Source organism: Lipotes vexillifer, unplaced genomic scaffold (assembly GCF_000442215.2).
Source record: "Lipotes vexillifer unplaced genomic scaffold, Lipotes_vexillifer_v1.1 scaffold1643, whole genome shotgun sequence".
In the NCBI taxonomy this organism is placed as follows: Eukaryota; Metazoa; Chordata; class Mammalia; order Artiodactyla; family Lipotidae; genus Lipotes; species Lipotes vexillifer.
This window is the reverse complement of record NW_006784879.1, coordinates 480,397-493,481: the sequence shown is the minus strand read 5'-3', so window position 1 is coordinate 493,481 and position 13,085 is coordinate 480,397. Positions and strand designations below refer to the sequence as shown.

The 13,085-nt window shown below is 39.9% G+C and overlaps 1 protein-coding gene across 1 annotated transcript in view; it reads right to left on the bottom strand.

The window, feature by feature from the left end:
* The window catches only part of LOC103073783 (cytidine monophosphate-N-acetylneuraminic acid hydroxylase), a 95,883-nt gene that overhangs the window by 41,212 nt on the left and 41,586 nt on the right, over window positions 1-13,085 (bottom strand). The window contains exons 3-4 of the mRNA XM_007457016.1: window positions 12,866-13,069; window positions 8,989-9,080 (exon numbers count right to left, since the gene is read on the bottom strand). Of these exons, the coding sequence (XP_007457078.1) occupies window positions 8,989-9,080; window positions 12,866-13,069 (296 nt within the window). The remainder of the gene's footprint in view (window positions 1-8,988; window positions 9,081-12,865; window positions 13,070-13,085) is intronic.

Here is a 13,085-nt window from a genome sequence, read left to right as displayed (position 1 = left end):
CTTTCCCTGTAAGGTTACCTTGAACTAGTTATGCTCTGGGCATGGACAGAGGTCACTGCTCATCTCATAGAAGCCAATTCTTTATGACTCTCTCTTCTCCCAGATTCTGGAAACTGCTCCCCCCTCATCCCTTTGGGCCTAAAGACAGATAATTTGGCTGTTATCAACTCCAGGTTACTCCACCTTCCCTGTGATTCTCCCACACCCACACCTTATAAAATATCCTTTGATGAAAACACGCTCTACACATTATCCCAATTTGAGGGTGCCATCTTTTTTCCTAATATAACTAATACAATAATTAAGAATCTGAAACCCCAAATTCAGAAGAGTGATTACCTCTGGGGAATGAGGGGATATGTAATATGATCAAGGAAAGGTATTTAAAGATCTTCTGCTGTTAATGTTTTATGTCTTAAGCTGAGCACTGGGCACATGGCTGTTCACTCTGTTATTTTTATACCTTTTAAATATTGCTTAAGAATTTAATAGAAGCATATTAATTAATATTTTTCCTAGTAATAGTTATCAACTTATTTAATAGTAAAACACAATTGGCTTTCTTAATAAAATCAGGAACACACAAAGGATGCTTAATAGCACTATTCTAATTAAACTATGTCCTTGAAAATGCAAGTGATATAATAAAGATACATCTTATTATTATTTCCAGGCTATATGATTGCCAAAAAACATTGTCGTGAAATAGAAAGAATGCTGGATTTGGAAACATCTGGGTTGGGATTATGACTGGGCTGCCTATTATCAGCATCCTGGGCTGCAGTTTCCTGATCTGTAAAATAGAATTATGATACATACTTTGCAGAGTTGTTGTAGGGATTAAATTATATAATAAATCCTGTAGGGTCTAGCACTATGCCTGGCACAGAGAAGGGATTTAAAAAATAATATAATTATTATGGCAATTATTTTACCTTCAAAGAATGAAGAGTTAAAAAGAAAATTCAGGGCTTCCCTGGTGGCGCAGTGGTTGAGAGTCCGCCTGCCGATACAGGGCACGCGGGTTCGTGCCCCGGTCTGGGAAGGTCCCATATGCCGCGGAGCGGCTGTGCCCGTGAGCCATGGCCGCTGAGCCTGCGCATCAGGAGCCTGTGCTCCGCAACGGGAGAGGCCGCAACAATGAGAGGCCCGCGTACCGCAAAAAAAATAAATAAATAAAATTTTAAAAAAAGAAAAAGAAAATTCAGTATTGGACAAACAAAACTATATACTAGCAAATACCATTTCAAAAATACAAGATATTATGGAAGACTCTCAGAAAACTGCATTGATATCCACTCTTAAGGATTTTCCTTCTTTAGAATTGTTCTCTCTCAAGAAAAGCAGAAAAAAATGAGTCTGTAACTCTTAACTATTATTTCAAAGCAAACACCATAAAAGTTTTTATGCCCCTCACATAAAGATAATGCATTTATGCATGGAAGCAAAGCATAACATCTGCCAACTCCCTGCCTCTATAAAGCAGGAGAATGTGTTATCCTTATTTTGACTGCACAAACTGATGCAATCGAGGTTATTTGGGTTATAACTTAATATTTATCCAGAAGAACAAACAAATGGAATTCATTAAAATCTTTTTACAAGGAAGAATAATTAAAAAGAATTACAGCAAAAACATTTTAGAAAACTGTAATAATTAAATCATTGATTATTGGCATAAGGACAGTCAAGGAGAGGATCCTAATTAAATAACAGTTTAATATTCTAAGAGAGGGATCATAGATTGGTGGAAAAGGAAGGGCTATCTAAGAACGGTGCTGTGCAACAGGTTAGCTAAGTATTCCAGGTGATTAAAGACACAAAGAAAAGCAACCAAGTGGTTAAAAAGTATGAAAAAATAGAATATCAAAGGCAGGACTTCTAAGTTTAATAGCAATGGAAACGATTCCAGTGGAAAATCTGAATAGATACAAATGTAAAATGAAAAAGTTCTACCACCAAAGAAAATTGGCAAACATGTTTGGAAAATATTAGCAACATATTTGAGAAACAAGTGTAATTTAAAACAACAATGCTCTTTTTGACTCAAACGAGGAAAGTCTGAAAAAGTAAGAATGCCCTGAGCTGGTAAGGCATGAGGAGAAAAGGCAGGCTTATTAACTAGTTAGAGGGAACAAAAACTGGTTCATTCTAAAAAATGGACTTTAATGCAATATATATTAAAGAATGGATGAATGAATAATGGACTCATTCATTCATTTAGTACCTCAAGTAAAGACGACTGTGCTAATCATATTTTTCAGTTCATGACACATGATATTTGGTCCACGCAAAGCTACTTACTCACTTACTTACTTATTCCCTTTATCTCTGTTTCCCACTCTTATTTCCCCCTCCTCCCCTACAGGCTACAATTTGAATAGTCGTGCAAAATATGTATTATATTATATATGTGCATCTTTATATAAACGGTATTGGGTCTCCAGTCTGTTTCTTACTCTTTTTCACTCAATACCCTGTTTTTAAGATTCATTCATGTTACCACGTGTACATCTAGTCCACTTCCTCTAACTGCGGTTTAGTATTCCCTGGTTCACCGCATTTTACTGATTCACTCTCCCAGTGGTGGACCCATAGACTCTGCCACAACAAGGTTTCTTTGGTATACAAACAGGACTGGGAGTGATGGGTCATGGCGTATTCATAAACCTCCCCTGACTAGTCACTGTCGGGTTCCTCTCTAGTGTGGCTGTACCAGCCACATTCCCACCACAGGCATGACTATTTCTATACCGTTATATCTCTGACAACATTCCGCGGCACCTTCGTTTCTTTCTATCAGTCAAAAAGCCATAGAGTAACACCTCATTGCTTTACTTTGCAGTTTTCTGATAATTAACGTGTTTGAGCATATCTTCATGTGCTTATTGATCTTTGTGGATTCTTCTGTAAAATGCTAGTTCATATCCTTTCTGCATTTTTATATTGGGTTTCCTATCTTTTTCTTGTCAATTTGCATTACTTCCTCCTATATGCTAGATAATATTCCCTTGTTGGTTGCCAATATTGCAAAATAGTCACCCAAACTGTCATACATCTTTTAACTTTGTCCATGGTATCCTCCAATTAGCAGAAATCTTTAGTGCTGATGAAATCACATTCACCAGGGTTTTGTCTGTGTGTGTGTGTGTGTGTGTGTGTGTGTGTGTGTGTGCGCGCATTGGTGGGGGGGTTATCCTTTGAGCTGTAGTTCTGAAGTGTTGTTTGAAGAGTCAGGAAGTGCCACCAATTTCTAGGTCACAAAGATATTCTACATTTCTTCTGTTACTTTTACAGTCTGACCTTTTTCATTTAGGCTATGTGAAGCCCATCTTTATGTTACGATGTATGAGGTGTTAAATATGGGTAAAAGCATTAATTAGTCATACCCTGTTGCCAGTAATTCACCTATCTTACAGAAAAAACTCCAAAAACAGAGAAATTCTTAAGCAGAAAGATCACCGTTTTGGTTTTGATGGAAAAAAAAAAAAAAATCTGTGAACAGCCTAAATTCCAACAACAGAAATGGAGAAATGGCTAAATAAATTATTTAAGTTAATATTTAATGTAAGCATACTTTAAAATTATGTATATATAGAATCTGACATAATATGACTAATAAATAAATTAACAAGACAAAAAATAGGATGCAAAAATAATATATAGAATAATTATAATTATTTGTAAAAGTATGCTTAAAAAGATGACTAGAAGTTGGAACAACTAGATAGAAAATAAACAAGGAAATAGAAGACTCGAACAACACTATAAACCAACCAGACCCAACAGACATAGACAGAACACTCCACCCAACAATAGAATACACATTCTTCTCAAGTACGTGTAGAATATTCTCCACAAACCAGTACAAACCATATGTTAGGCCATAAAATACAGTTAAAAGGATGAAGTCATATAAAGTATGTTCTCTGACCACGATGAAATGAAATTAGATACCAATAAGAGGAGAAAGTTGGAAAATTCACAAATATGTAGAAATCAGACAACATACTTCTGAATACAAATGGTTTAAGGAGGAAGATCACAAGAAAAATGAGAAAATACTTTGTGACAAGGAAAAATGAAAACATAATATTCTGAAACTTATGGAATGCAGCTAAAACAGTGCAGTGCATAAAAGGAACACACCTATAATAAAAAAGATCTCAAGTAAAAAACCGAACCTTCCACCTTATGAAATTAGAAAAAGAGCAAACTAAACCCAAAGCAAACAAAAAGAAGGAAATATTAAAAAATTAGAGCTAAAATAAATGGAATTGAGACTAGAAAAACAAGAGAAAATCAATGGGGGCTTCCCTGGTGGCACAGTGGTTGAGAGTCCGCCTGCCGATGCAGGGGACACGGGTTCGTGCCCCAGTCCGGGAAGATCCCACATGCCACGGAGCAACTGGGCCCGTGAGCCACAATTACTGAGCCTGTGCGTCTGGAGCCTGTGCTCCGCAACAAGAGAGGGAGTGATAATGAGAGGCCCGCGCACCGCGATGAAGAGTGGCCTCCGCTTGCCACAACTAGAGAAAGCCCTCGCACAGAAACGAAGACCCATTAATTAAATTTAAAAAAAAAAAAAAAAAAAGAGAAAATCAATGAAAACCAAAGTTTGTTCTTTGAAAAGATTAACAAAATTTCCAATCCTTTAGCTAGACTAACCAAGAAAAAAGAGAAAAGATTCAAATTACTAAAATCAGGAATGAAAAGGGGAACATGACTATCAATCTTACAGAAATAAAAAAGAACATAAGGAAATATAATAAATATTATATATCAACAAATTGATAACCCAGACGAAATGGAGAAATTCCTAGGAAGAAACAAACTAACAAAATTGACTCAAGAAGAAATAGAATATCTGAGGAGACCCATAACAAATAAAGAGATTTAATTAGTAAACAAAAAACTTCACAAACATTAGCCCAAGCCCAGATGGCTTCACTGGTGAATTTGACCGAATGTCTAAAGAAGAATCAATACCAAACTTCACAAATTCTTCCAATAAACAGAAGAGGATGGAACACTTCCTAACTCATTTTATGAGGGCAGTATTACTACCCTGATCCCAAAATCAGACAAAGACATCACACACAAAAAACTACAGGCCAATATTCCCTATGAATATAGACATAAAAATTCTTAACCAAATATTAGCAAATACAATTTAGCAATATAAAAGATAATTATGACCATGACCAAGTGGGGTTTATGCCAGCCTGGTTCAATACAGGAAAAGCCATAGCAACAGAAAGTAGATTAGTGGTTGGCCAGGGGATGAGGAAAGGGGAATGGGACTGACTGCTAATAGTTACAAGGTTTCTTTTGGGGATGATGAGAGTGTTCTGGAATTAGATAGTGGTGGTAATGGCACAACGTGTGAAAATACTAAAAACCATTGAGTTGCACACTCTAAAAGGGTGAATTTTATGGTAGCTGAATTATATCTCAGTTAAGAGCAGGAGAAGAAGGCTGGGGAGAGGAAGGAAGGGGACCTCAGTGACGACTGGAAGAAAAGATACCAAAACAGGTGTTGTCTTGAGGTGATGGGAATGCAAGTGAGCATCTTCTTCCTTCTACTTTCCTGATTTTTACCTTTTTAATGATGACCAAATATTGTTATTTATAATAATAATACAATCAAATAATCTAAGTTCGTACGAGATCAAGCCATCCTTCTCTTTCTTGGGATGTGGTAGGAAATCACTACAGTGTAGGTAGCACTGGACTCTGTTAACAGAGCAGTGGGCTCTGTTAACAAAATTTTCCACTCTCACAGAGAGTGGAAGTTTTCCACTTTCTCAATTTTCCACTTTCCTCACTGGAGCAAAGGCTAAAAAATTTAGTCGTCTTGTTATTTCCAGCCCTCCACTGACCCTGCTGCCACCTCTAGCCCTGCCCTTCACCTGCCATAGCAGCAAACATCAGCCCTCTGCATCAGTTCCCAGCCTCGATCTATTTTCCAATTGATCCAATTTTCTGCTGGGTGGGAAATCCCTTCCTCCTGCTCCTAAGGTCCCAGTTACAGGGGTGATGTGCAGATTATTTGAGACATACATATACAAATAAAACATTATGCTCTGTGTACCAAGTTCTGACAATTTAACAGCTGTTCACCTTTTTTTTTTTTTTGCGGTACGCGGGCCTCTCACTGTTATGGCCTCTCCCGTTGCGGAGCACAGGCTCCGGACGTACAGGCTCAGTGGCCATGGCTCACGGGCCCAGCCGCCCCGCGGCATGTGGGATCTTCCTGGACCGGGGCATGAACCCGCGTCCCCTGCATCGGCAGGCGGACTCTCAACCACTGCGCCACCAGGAAAGCCCATAGACATATCTTTTGACATATCAGTGATTATTAAGATCTTAGGCATATGGTCTCGGATGTGGAATTGCCGGGTCAAAGGGATGCACCTTCTTCAGTGTGATAGGAAGCTCATTGGAGAGTTTTAAGCAGGGGAATGACATAAATTTATTTGAATTTTTAAAATATCAGTCTGGTACTAACCAGCCTGAAACTAACACAACATTCTAAATCAACTATTCTCCAATATAAAATAAAATTAAATTAACAAAAATAAAATATCAAGCTGTGTGCTGTAAGCAGGATGGACTGCAGGAAGCAAGCATGGAAGCAGGGAGGCCAGTTGTGCAGACAAAAGGTTACTGTGACTTGCACTTGGTTGGAGACAGTGCAGACGGAGAGAAGTGGATGGATTCTGAAGGTGTTTTGGCACAGGATTTATTAATGGTTTGGATATGGGGGTTATGGAAAGAGAAGACTCAAGAGTGATCACCAGGTTTTGTTCAGTTGAGTGGAAGCAACGTCATTTACCAAGATGGAGAAGGCTGGAGGAGGGACAGGTCTGGGGATAAGGTGGGCTTGGCCATTAGGAGTTCTGTTTTGGCTGCAGCTTGTAATGCCTATTAGAAATCAATTCATGGGACTTCCCTGGTGGCGCAGTGGTTAAGATTCTGTGCTCCCAATGCAGGGGGCTGGGGTTCAATCCCTGGTCAGGGAACTAGATCCCACATGCATGCTTCAACTAAGAGCTCACATGCCACAACTAAGGAGCCCACCTGCCACAACTAAGGAGCACACATGCCACAACTAAGACCCAGTGCAACCAAATAAAAAAAATATATATATATATAAGTCAATTCATGTAGAACTCAATAGTTGGCCCTTCTTAACCGTGGTTCCTCTGCATCCACAGATTCAACCAACCTTGGCTGGTGTAGTCCTATAGTATTTACTATTGGAAAATATCCGTGCAGTCCAAACTGCATTGTTCAAGGGTCAGCTGCATATTAAGGACAGAGTGGGCCACTGTGCTGCATGCTGAGAGTTTGAGTACAATGACCATGGCAAAGCGACCACTGAATTTAGCAAACTGGTGACCTTGACAGGAGCAGTGTTAGCGGAGTGGTAGGGATGGAAGCTCCACTGAGAGACAATGGGAGGGGAAGGAACAGAGACAACGAGTGTGAGATGCCTGTTTCAAGGAGTTTAGCTGTTTAGACAGTTGGAGAAATGGAAACATAAGAGGGCTTATCTGAACACTAGGGCACGTGCGCACGTGTGTGTGTGTGTGTGTGTGTGTGTGTGTATACATGTGGGTTAATAGGCAAAGACGAAATTTATGATACAGGAGGGAGAAGGACAGTTGCAGGAGGGAAGTCCTCAAGTAGGTGCGAGGTGGGATCCAGGGTGCGAGAGCAGGGCGAGCCATAGGAGCAGGGTCAGTGCAGCCACTGTCAACTGTCACAGGAGTCAAGGAAGAATATGCAGGCATGGAGGCAGATGGGTTGAACAGTTTGGTGGTAAAATGACTCTCCATTACTGAGTCCCATTACTGCATTGTCAATGTGAAGATAATGTGAAATAATTCACACAAAGTGCCTAATACTACACCTAACAAACACTTACTAACATTCTGGATTAGGTCATGATTCTTCAACTGCATTCAAGGCCCTCCCTACAATGTACCTTTGAAATCTTATGTTCTACTACTCTGATACACATACCCTGTATTCCAGCCAACTAAACTACACATTTGGCCCCAAATAAACTAAAACAGCCCAAGCTGTCCCCTCTACCAGAAATGTCCTCCTTTCTCTTCTCTGCCTGATGAAATTCTGCCCATCTTTCAAAACCCAGCACAAATGCCATCTCTGGCATGAAGCTTTCTATGATTCCCCCAATTAGATCAAATCTGTATTTGTATTCTTATAACAGACATTTTGAAACAGTGTGCATGAGCAGTTTTAAGAATCTTCCCAAGTAACTTTTTCTACTGATAAAACACGCTTTTAATCACTTAGGTCAAAGACAAATTTATTCCTATTATTAAGTCCTCCTTACTCATATTTCTACCTGCTTTCTCGAGTAGGAGGAAGGAAAAAGTAGAAGTAGAGCCAGCATACTGAGAATCACATGTAAACTGTAGCATCTTACCTATGCCAGAAAGAGCCATGGAATTTGAAGGACTTTATTTCCTAACCGAAACTGTGGAGTTTCATTATAACTGTTGAAAAGATCATGCACTTGAATATCTATCTTGTGTGTCTTCACTGATACAATATTCAGAGCCACTATTCTATAGTACACTGTACCAAAGAAACCTGTCAGAGTATCCCTGATCTTAGTTGTTCACAGGCTTGTCTTTGCCACCACTTCATGTTAATATCATCTCATTTACACTGACTCTATCTTATCCATCTTTGTATCTCTTAATACCCAATACAATGTTTACACCTGGTAAGTTCTCATCAGATACTTACTGAACAAATGAATGAATGAAGGGATCTTTTGGAGAAATCCTGTTTAGAATTTTCAGTGTTAATTATTTTTAAAAGACCTACTGTCCATAGTTTAAAATCAGGATATACTCAAAGCTTCAAGTGAGATTGGAAACAAGTTGACAAGAAGGACCCCAATAATAATAATAGCAGAAAACATTGATCGATATGGATTATATTTACCCAGTTCGTCTTGACAGAAGCTGCCTGGAGGATTGATATACTTCATGGTGCTCACATCCAACTTCCAGTTGTGTTTTGTGCATCTAACAGACCTGGATGAAAAATTATACTTAGGTTTATGAAATGGTGAAAATAAAAATTAATCTTATTAGGCTTAAATGCATTATAAGCAACTGTAGTTGGTTGAACATAAAATGCATGAAAGAAAAACTACTAATAGGGCTTCCCTGGTGGCGCAGTGGTTGGGAGTCCGCCTGCCAATGCAGGGGACACGGGTTCGTTCCCCGGTCTGGGATGATCCCACATGCCGCGGAGCGGCTGGGTCCGTGAGCCATGGCCGCTGGGCCTGCGCATCCAGAGCCTGTGCTCTACAGCGGGAGAGGCTACAACAGTGAGAGACCCGCGTACCGCAAAAAAAAAAAAAAAAGAAAATCTACTAATAGCTCATACTCAAATATCCAAGGAAATATAGATTAATCATCAGTAGGCAATTTTAAAAGTGAAGATAAATGCCATGTCACAAAATAATATGTGTTAGAGATCAACAGAGCCATCAGCCAAAAAAAAAAAAAAAAAAAGAAAATCTACTAATAGCTCATACTCAAATATCCAAGGAAATATAGATTAATCATCAGTAGGCAATTTTAAAAGTGAAGATAAATGCCATGTCACAAAATAATATGTGTTAGAGATCAACAGAGCCATCAGAATAAAGTCATCTTTAGAGATGGCTCTCATACAAAAGCTAAGTTGGTTAAGATTCAACTGGGGCCAATATGAGGAAAGAATGCAGTCATAAAGACATACCTATGACTTATAATCACTTTACAACCCTTAGCCCCTAGTATAGTGTGCTAAACCTAAGTTCAGCTCAAGTTTTCAGAAGAGAAAAGATTTCCTTAAAGTTTAAGATTCCAGATCATGGTTGCCAGATAAAATACAGGATGCCCAGTTAAATATGAATTTCAGATAAAGAAATAATTTAAAAACACAACTCACACAATATATGACATATACTGGAAATTCGTCATTTATCTGCAATTTAACTGAGTGTTCTGCATTTTTATTTGCTAACTCTGGCAACCCTATGTCAGAATGAGAATCAGACTGCAGCAAAATAGGAGGCTTAGTAATTTTTTTTTCTATTTCTTACCAGACCGTGAAGGGGGTTGTGGTGGTGGAAGACGAGGCATAAAAGTCCCATTTCCTCTCTATTTTGGTAGTGTTTCTCGTGAAGTTTTTTTTTTTTCCCACAGTTAAAGAATTTTTTTTTACAAACAAATATGTCTCAAACCGGAAACATCAGATTTTTTAATCTAACAATGTCTATTTTAACTTATATATCAGTAAATTACACTGATTTTTCCAAGCTTCATTGTATCAAGAATTTTTCACGTTCTTTTCTAGTAATAAGGCAAAAAACATATTCCACACTTCAATTTATAGAGGATTATTCTGAAACATCTACTTTCTCATCAATGAGTAGCCAACAACATTTCAAAACTTGAGAACATTCCAAACGCAGCTATTCAGCATGCTGGGTCATTAAAGGGGAAACGTGGCAGGATCTTAACTGTTCATAGGCAGCAAGTAGACAGGAGGGAGACGACAGCTTCATGTGCAAAGAGGTTGGGAAAAGTTGTTAGATTTAGAAAATGAGAACCACAGCTTATGAGAGTTGCTGACGTTGGTTACGTGTGAAGAGGAAAAATGTAGGGGGGGTGGAAGAGGTAGGCCATTACTCTTGACTGTCTCCTAGGTGAGAGATTCCTCGGGTGAATTGCTATACAGAGAAGCAGGCAAATTTGGAGCGATGGATGGGGGAGTATCGGGTGTGAATTACTCTGAGGATGGAGTTTCAGCACATCAGTGCTTGGAGAGCTGCATCTGGGAATAAAGCTGGGAGAATGTGCAGGAGATAAAGCTGGTTCCTCATGTGCCGGAGCACTAAGACAGTGCCAGCTCTGGGTTAGCCTGCCAACAGAATAGGCTGAAACTAGGATCAGTCACCCCCAGGGCTTTGGGTGAAGGAGAGAAAGGCCAGCCTGTGGCAAAGCAATCACTCTGTTAAGATGAGCCAGCCAGGTTCAAGAACAATCTGAATTCCTGTAAATAACCACTGTTCCTAAGCTACACTAGAAGCTCATGACAGAGTAATAGCGGCAAGTGTAATTGACATTTATTGAGCACTTATCCTATGGCCAGACATTGTTTTAAGTGCTTTATGTGTTTGAAATCACTTAATCCTCTCAGCAGTCAGACAGAGTAGGTAATACTCTCAATTTCACTGTATAGAGGAGAGGATTGAGGTCCAGAAAGGCTAAGAAACTTGTCCAAGGTCACGGAGCTGGTAAGTGGTGGGGGCAGGCTTCTGAACAGGGCAGGTTGTGAGGAAAGATCATGCTCTAATCACAAAGCTGCAACACTTCCTTGAACGGCTGGCTCAGTGAGCACCACGTGAAAAGCCCACTAAGGAGAGAAAGGTAGAGGGGAAACGCGGAGTCCCCAAACCGCAACAGTCAGAAAACCTCAGGGTCCAAGAGTGCCTGCAGAAACTTACCAGTGACAGAACAAGCCATGTCTGAGGTTTCCCTAACTTGAATCCACCGAGAAGATGGAAGGGACTCCAAACAGGGCTGTCAGCAAATAACCATGAGGCTCTCCTAGAGTAGAGCTGTCGCTAAAACTGTGTCCCATGCAATACTTGCAACCTATCTATGCTAAAAATATATTAGTTGTTTATCTGAAATGTAAATTTAACTGGGTGCCTTCTATTTGCCTAATCTAGCAACCCCATCGAAGGAGCCAAGCAAGCTACAGGTGCAACAGTGTTTATCAATATTTAGAAATCTAATAGTGTGCATCTGGGCCGTGAAACTAATTATGCAATGAAGCAAATCTGTGTGCAGGTGTGAGAACATTCTAGACTTGGGTGATGGTCTTCTATACGATTATAGCAGGGAGCTGTTAGAAAACTACACAGCTCCCTCTGAGTCCACCTGCACTAAACTGCCCACAGATGCCCCAAGAAATCAGATCAACAACACAGTGGAAGTCAAGCCTGACGTGGGAATGGCTAAAAAGCACCCAGGTCAAGTTAGGCTGAAGCAAAGCTTGGAAAGGTGCAGTCAACCACTCATTCGTTGCTGGTATTGAGCATCAGGCTGACAAAGCATCCCTCACCCAAAACTCCCCCTGTCTCTGCCAGGCAGTGCTGCTTTCTCTTTGGCAGCCACAGAAAACAAACAAACAAACAAAACCCACAACCATCCTATCCTGGTATTGCTCCTGAAGTGGGGAGGAAGGTGATCTATATTGTAGGCTTCATCAAGTTGGGGGAGAGGGGTACCAGCACTAGTTCTTCCAAGAAATGATTAGAAGAGCTGCTGTTCAGGGCAGATACAGTTGGGGCTCTGCCATTATGGGTTTTTAATCACCATGAGTCAGTCAAAGCAAGTCTATCTGCTCTCCAGCAGTGTTTGGATAAGGGCTTGCCCCACTCATACTTCTGGGGGAGTGGGAAAGGAAACCCAGAGGAGGCCTGAGTCCTGGAAAATAAAAGCTGTTACATACACCCAACCACTCACACACACACACACACACACACACACACACACACACGTACCTTAGAAATTTCACTGTTTATCAAGCTAGGAATCAATTTTCAATTAGAGTTCTTAAGAGAGAGTGGGAAATTAAGTAAAGGTCATAACGTTTTGAGATCAGAGAGTTGCCTCAGTGAGCACAGGTAAAAGTTATGAATTTGCTAAAAGAAATAATTTGTCAGTTGGTTCATTTGATTTCTCAATGAACGCATCTCCTGCCAAATCTAATTGTAAGAAGGGTCACCAGGGAGAAAGCAAAGGATGCGTGTTACCTTCCATCTAAATCCTCGATATCTTTTATGAACAGGCCTCCTTGGTGCTTGCACGTATTCTTGCACGCTCGCAGGTGGCTCTTACTTTTATATAAGATGAAATCTTTGCCAGTGCTCTTATTTCGAACAAAATTGATCCCTTCCTTGAGATTGGCAACTTCAGCAGGTGAGAGACACAACAGGATCTCAGTTGTTTGTTCGATGCTGTGAAAAGGCGAAC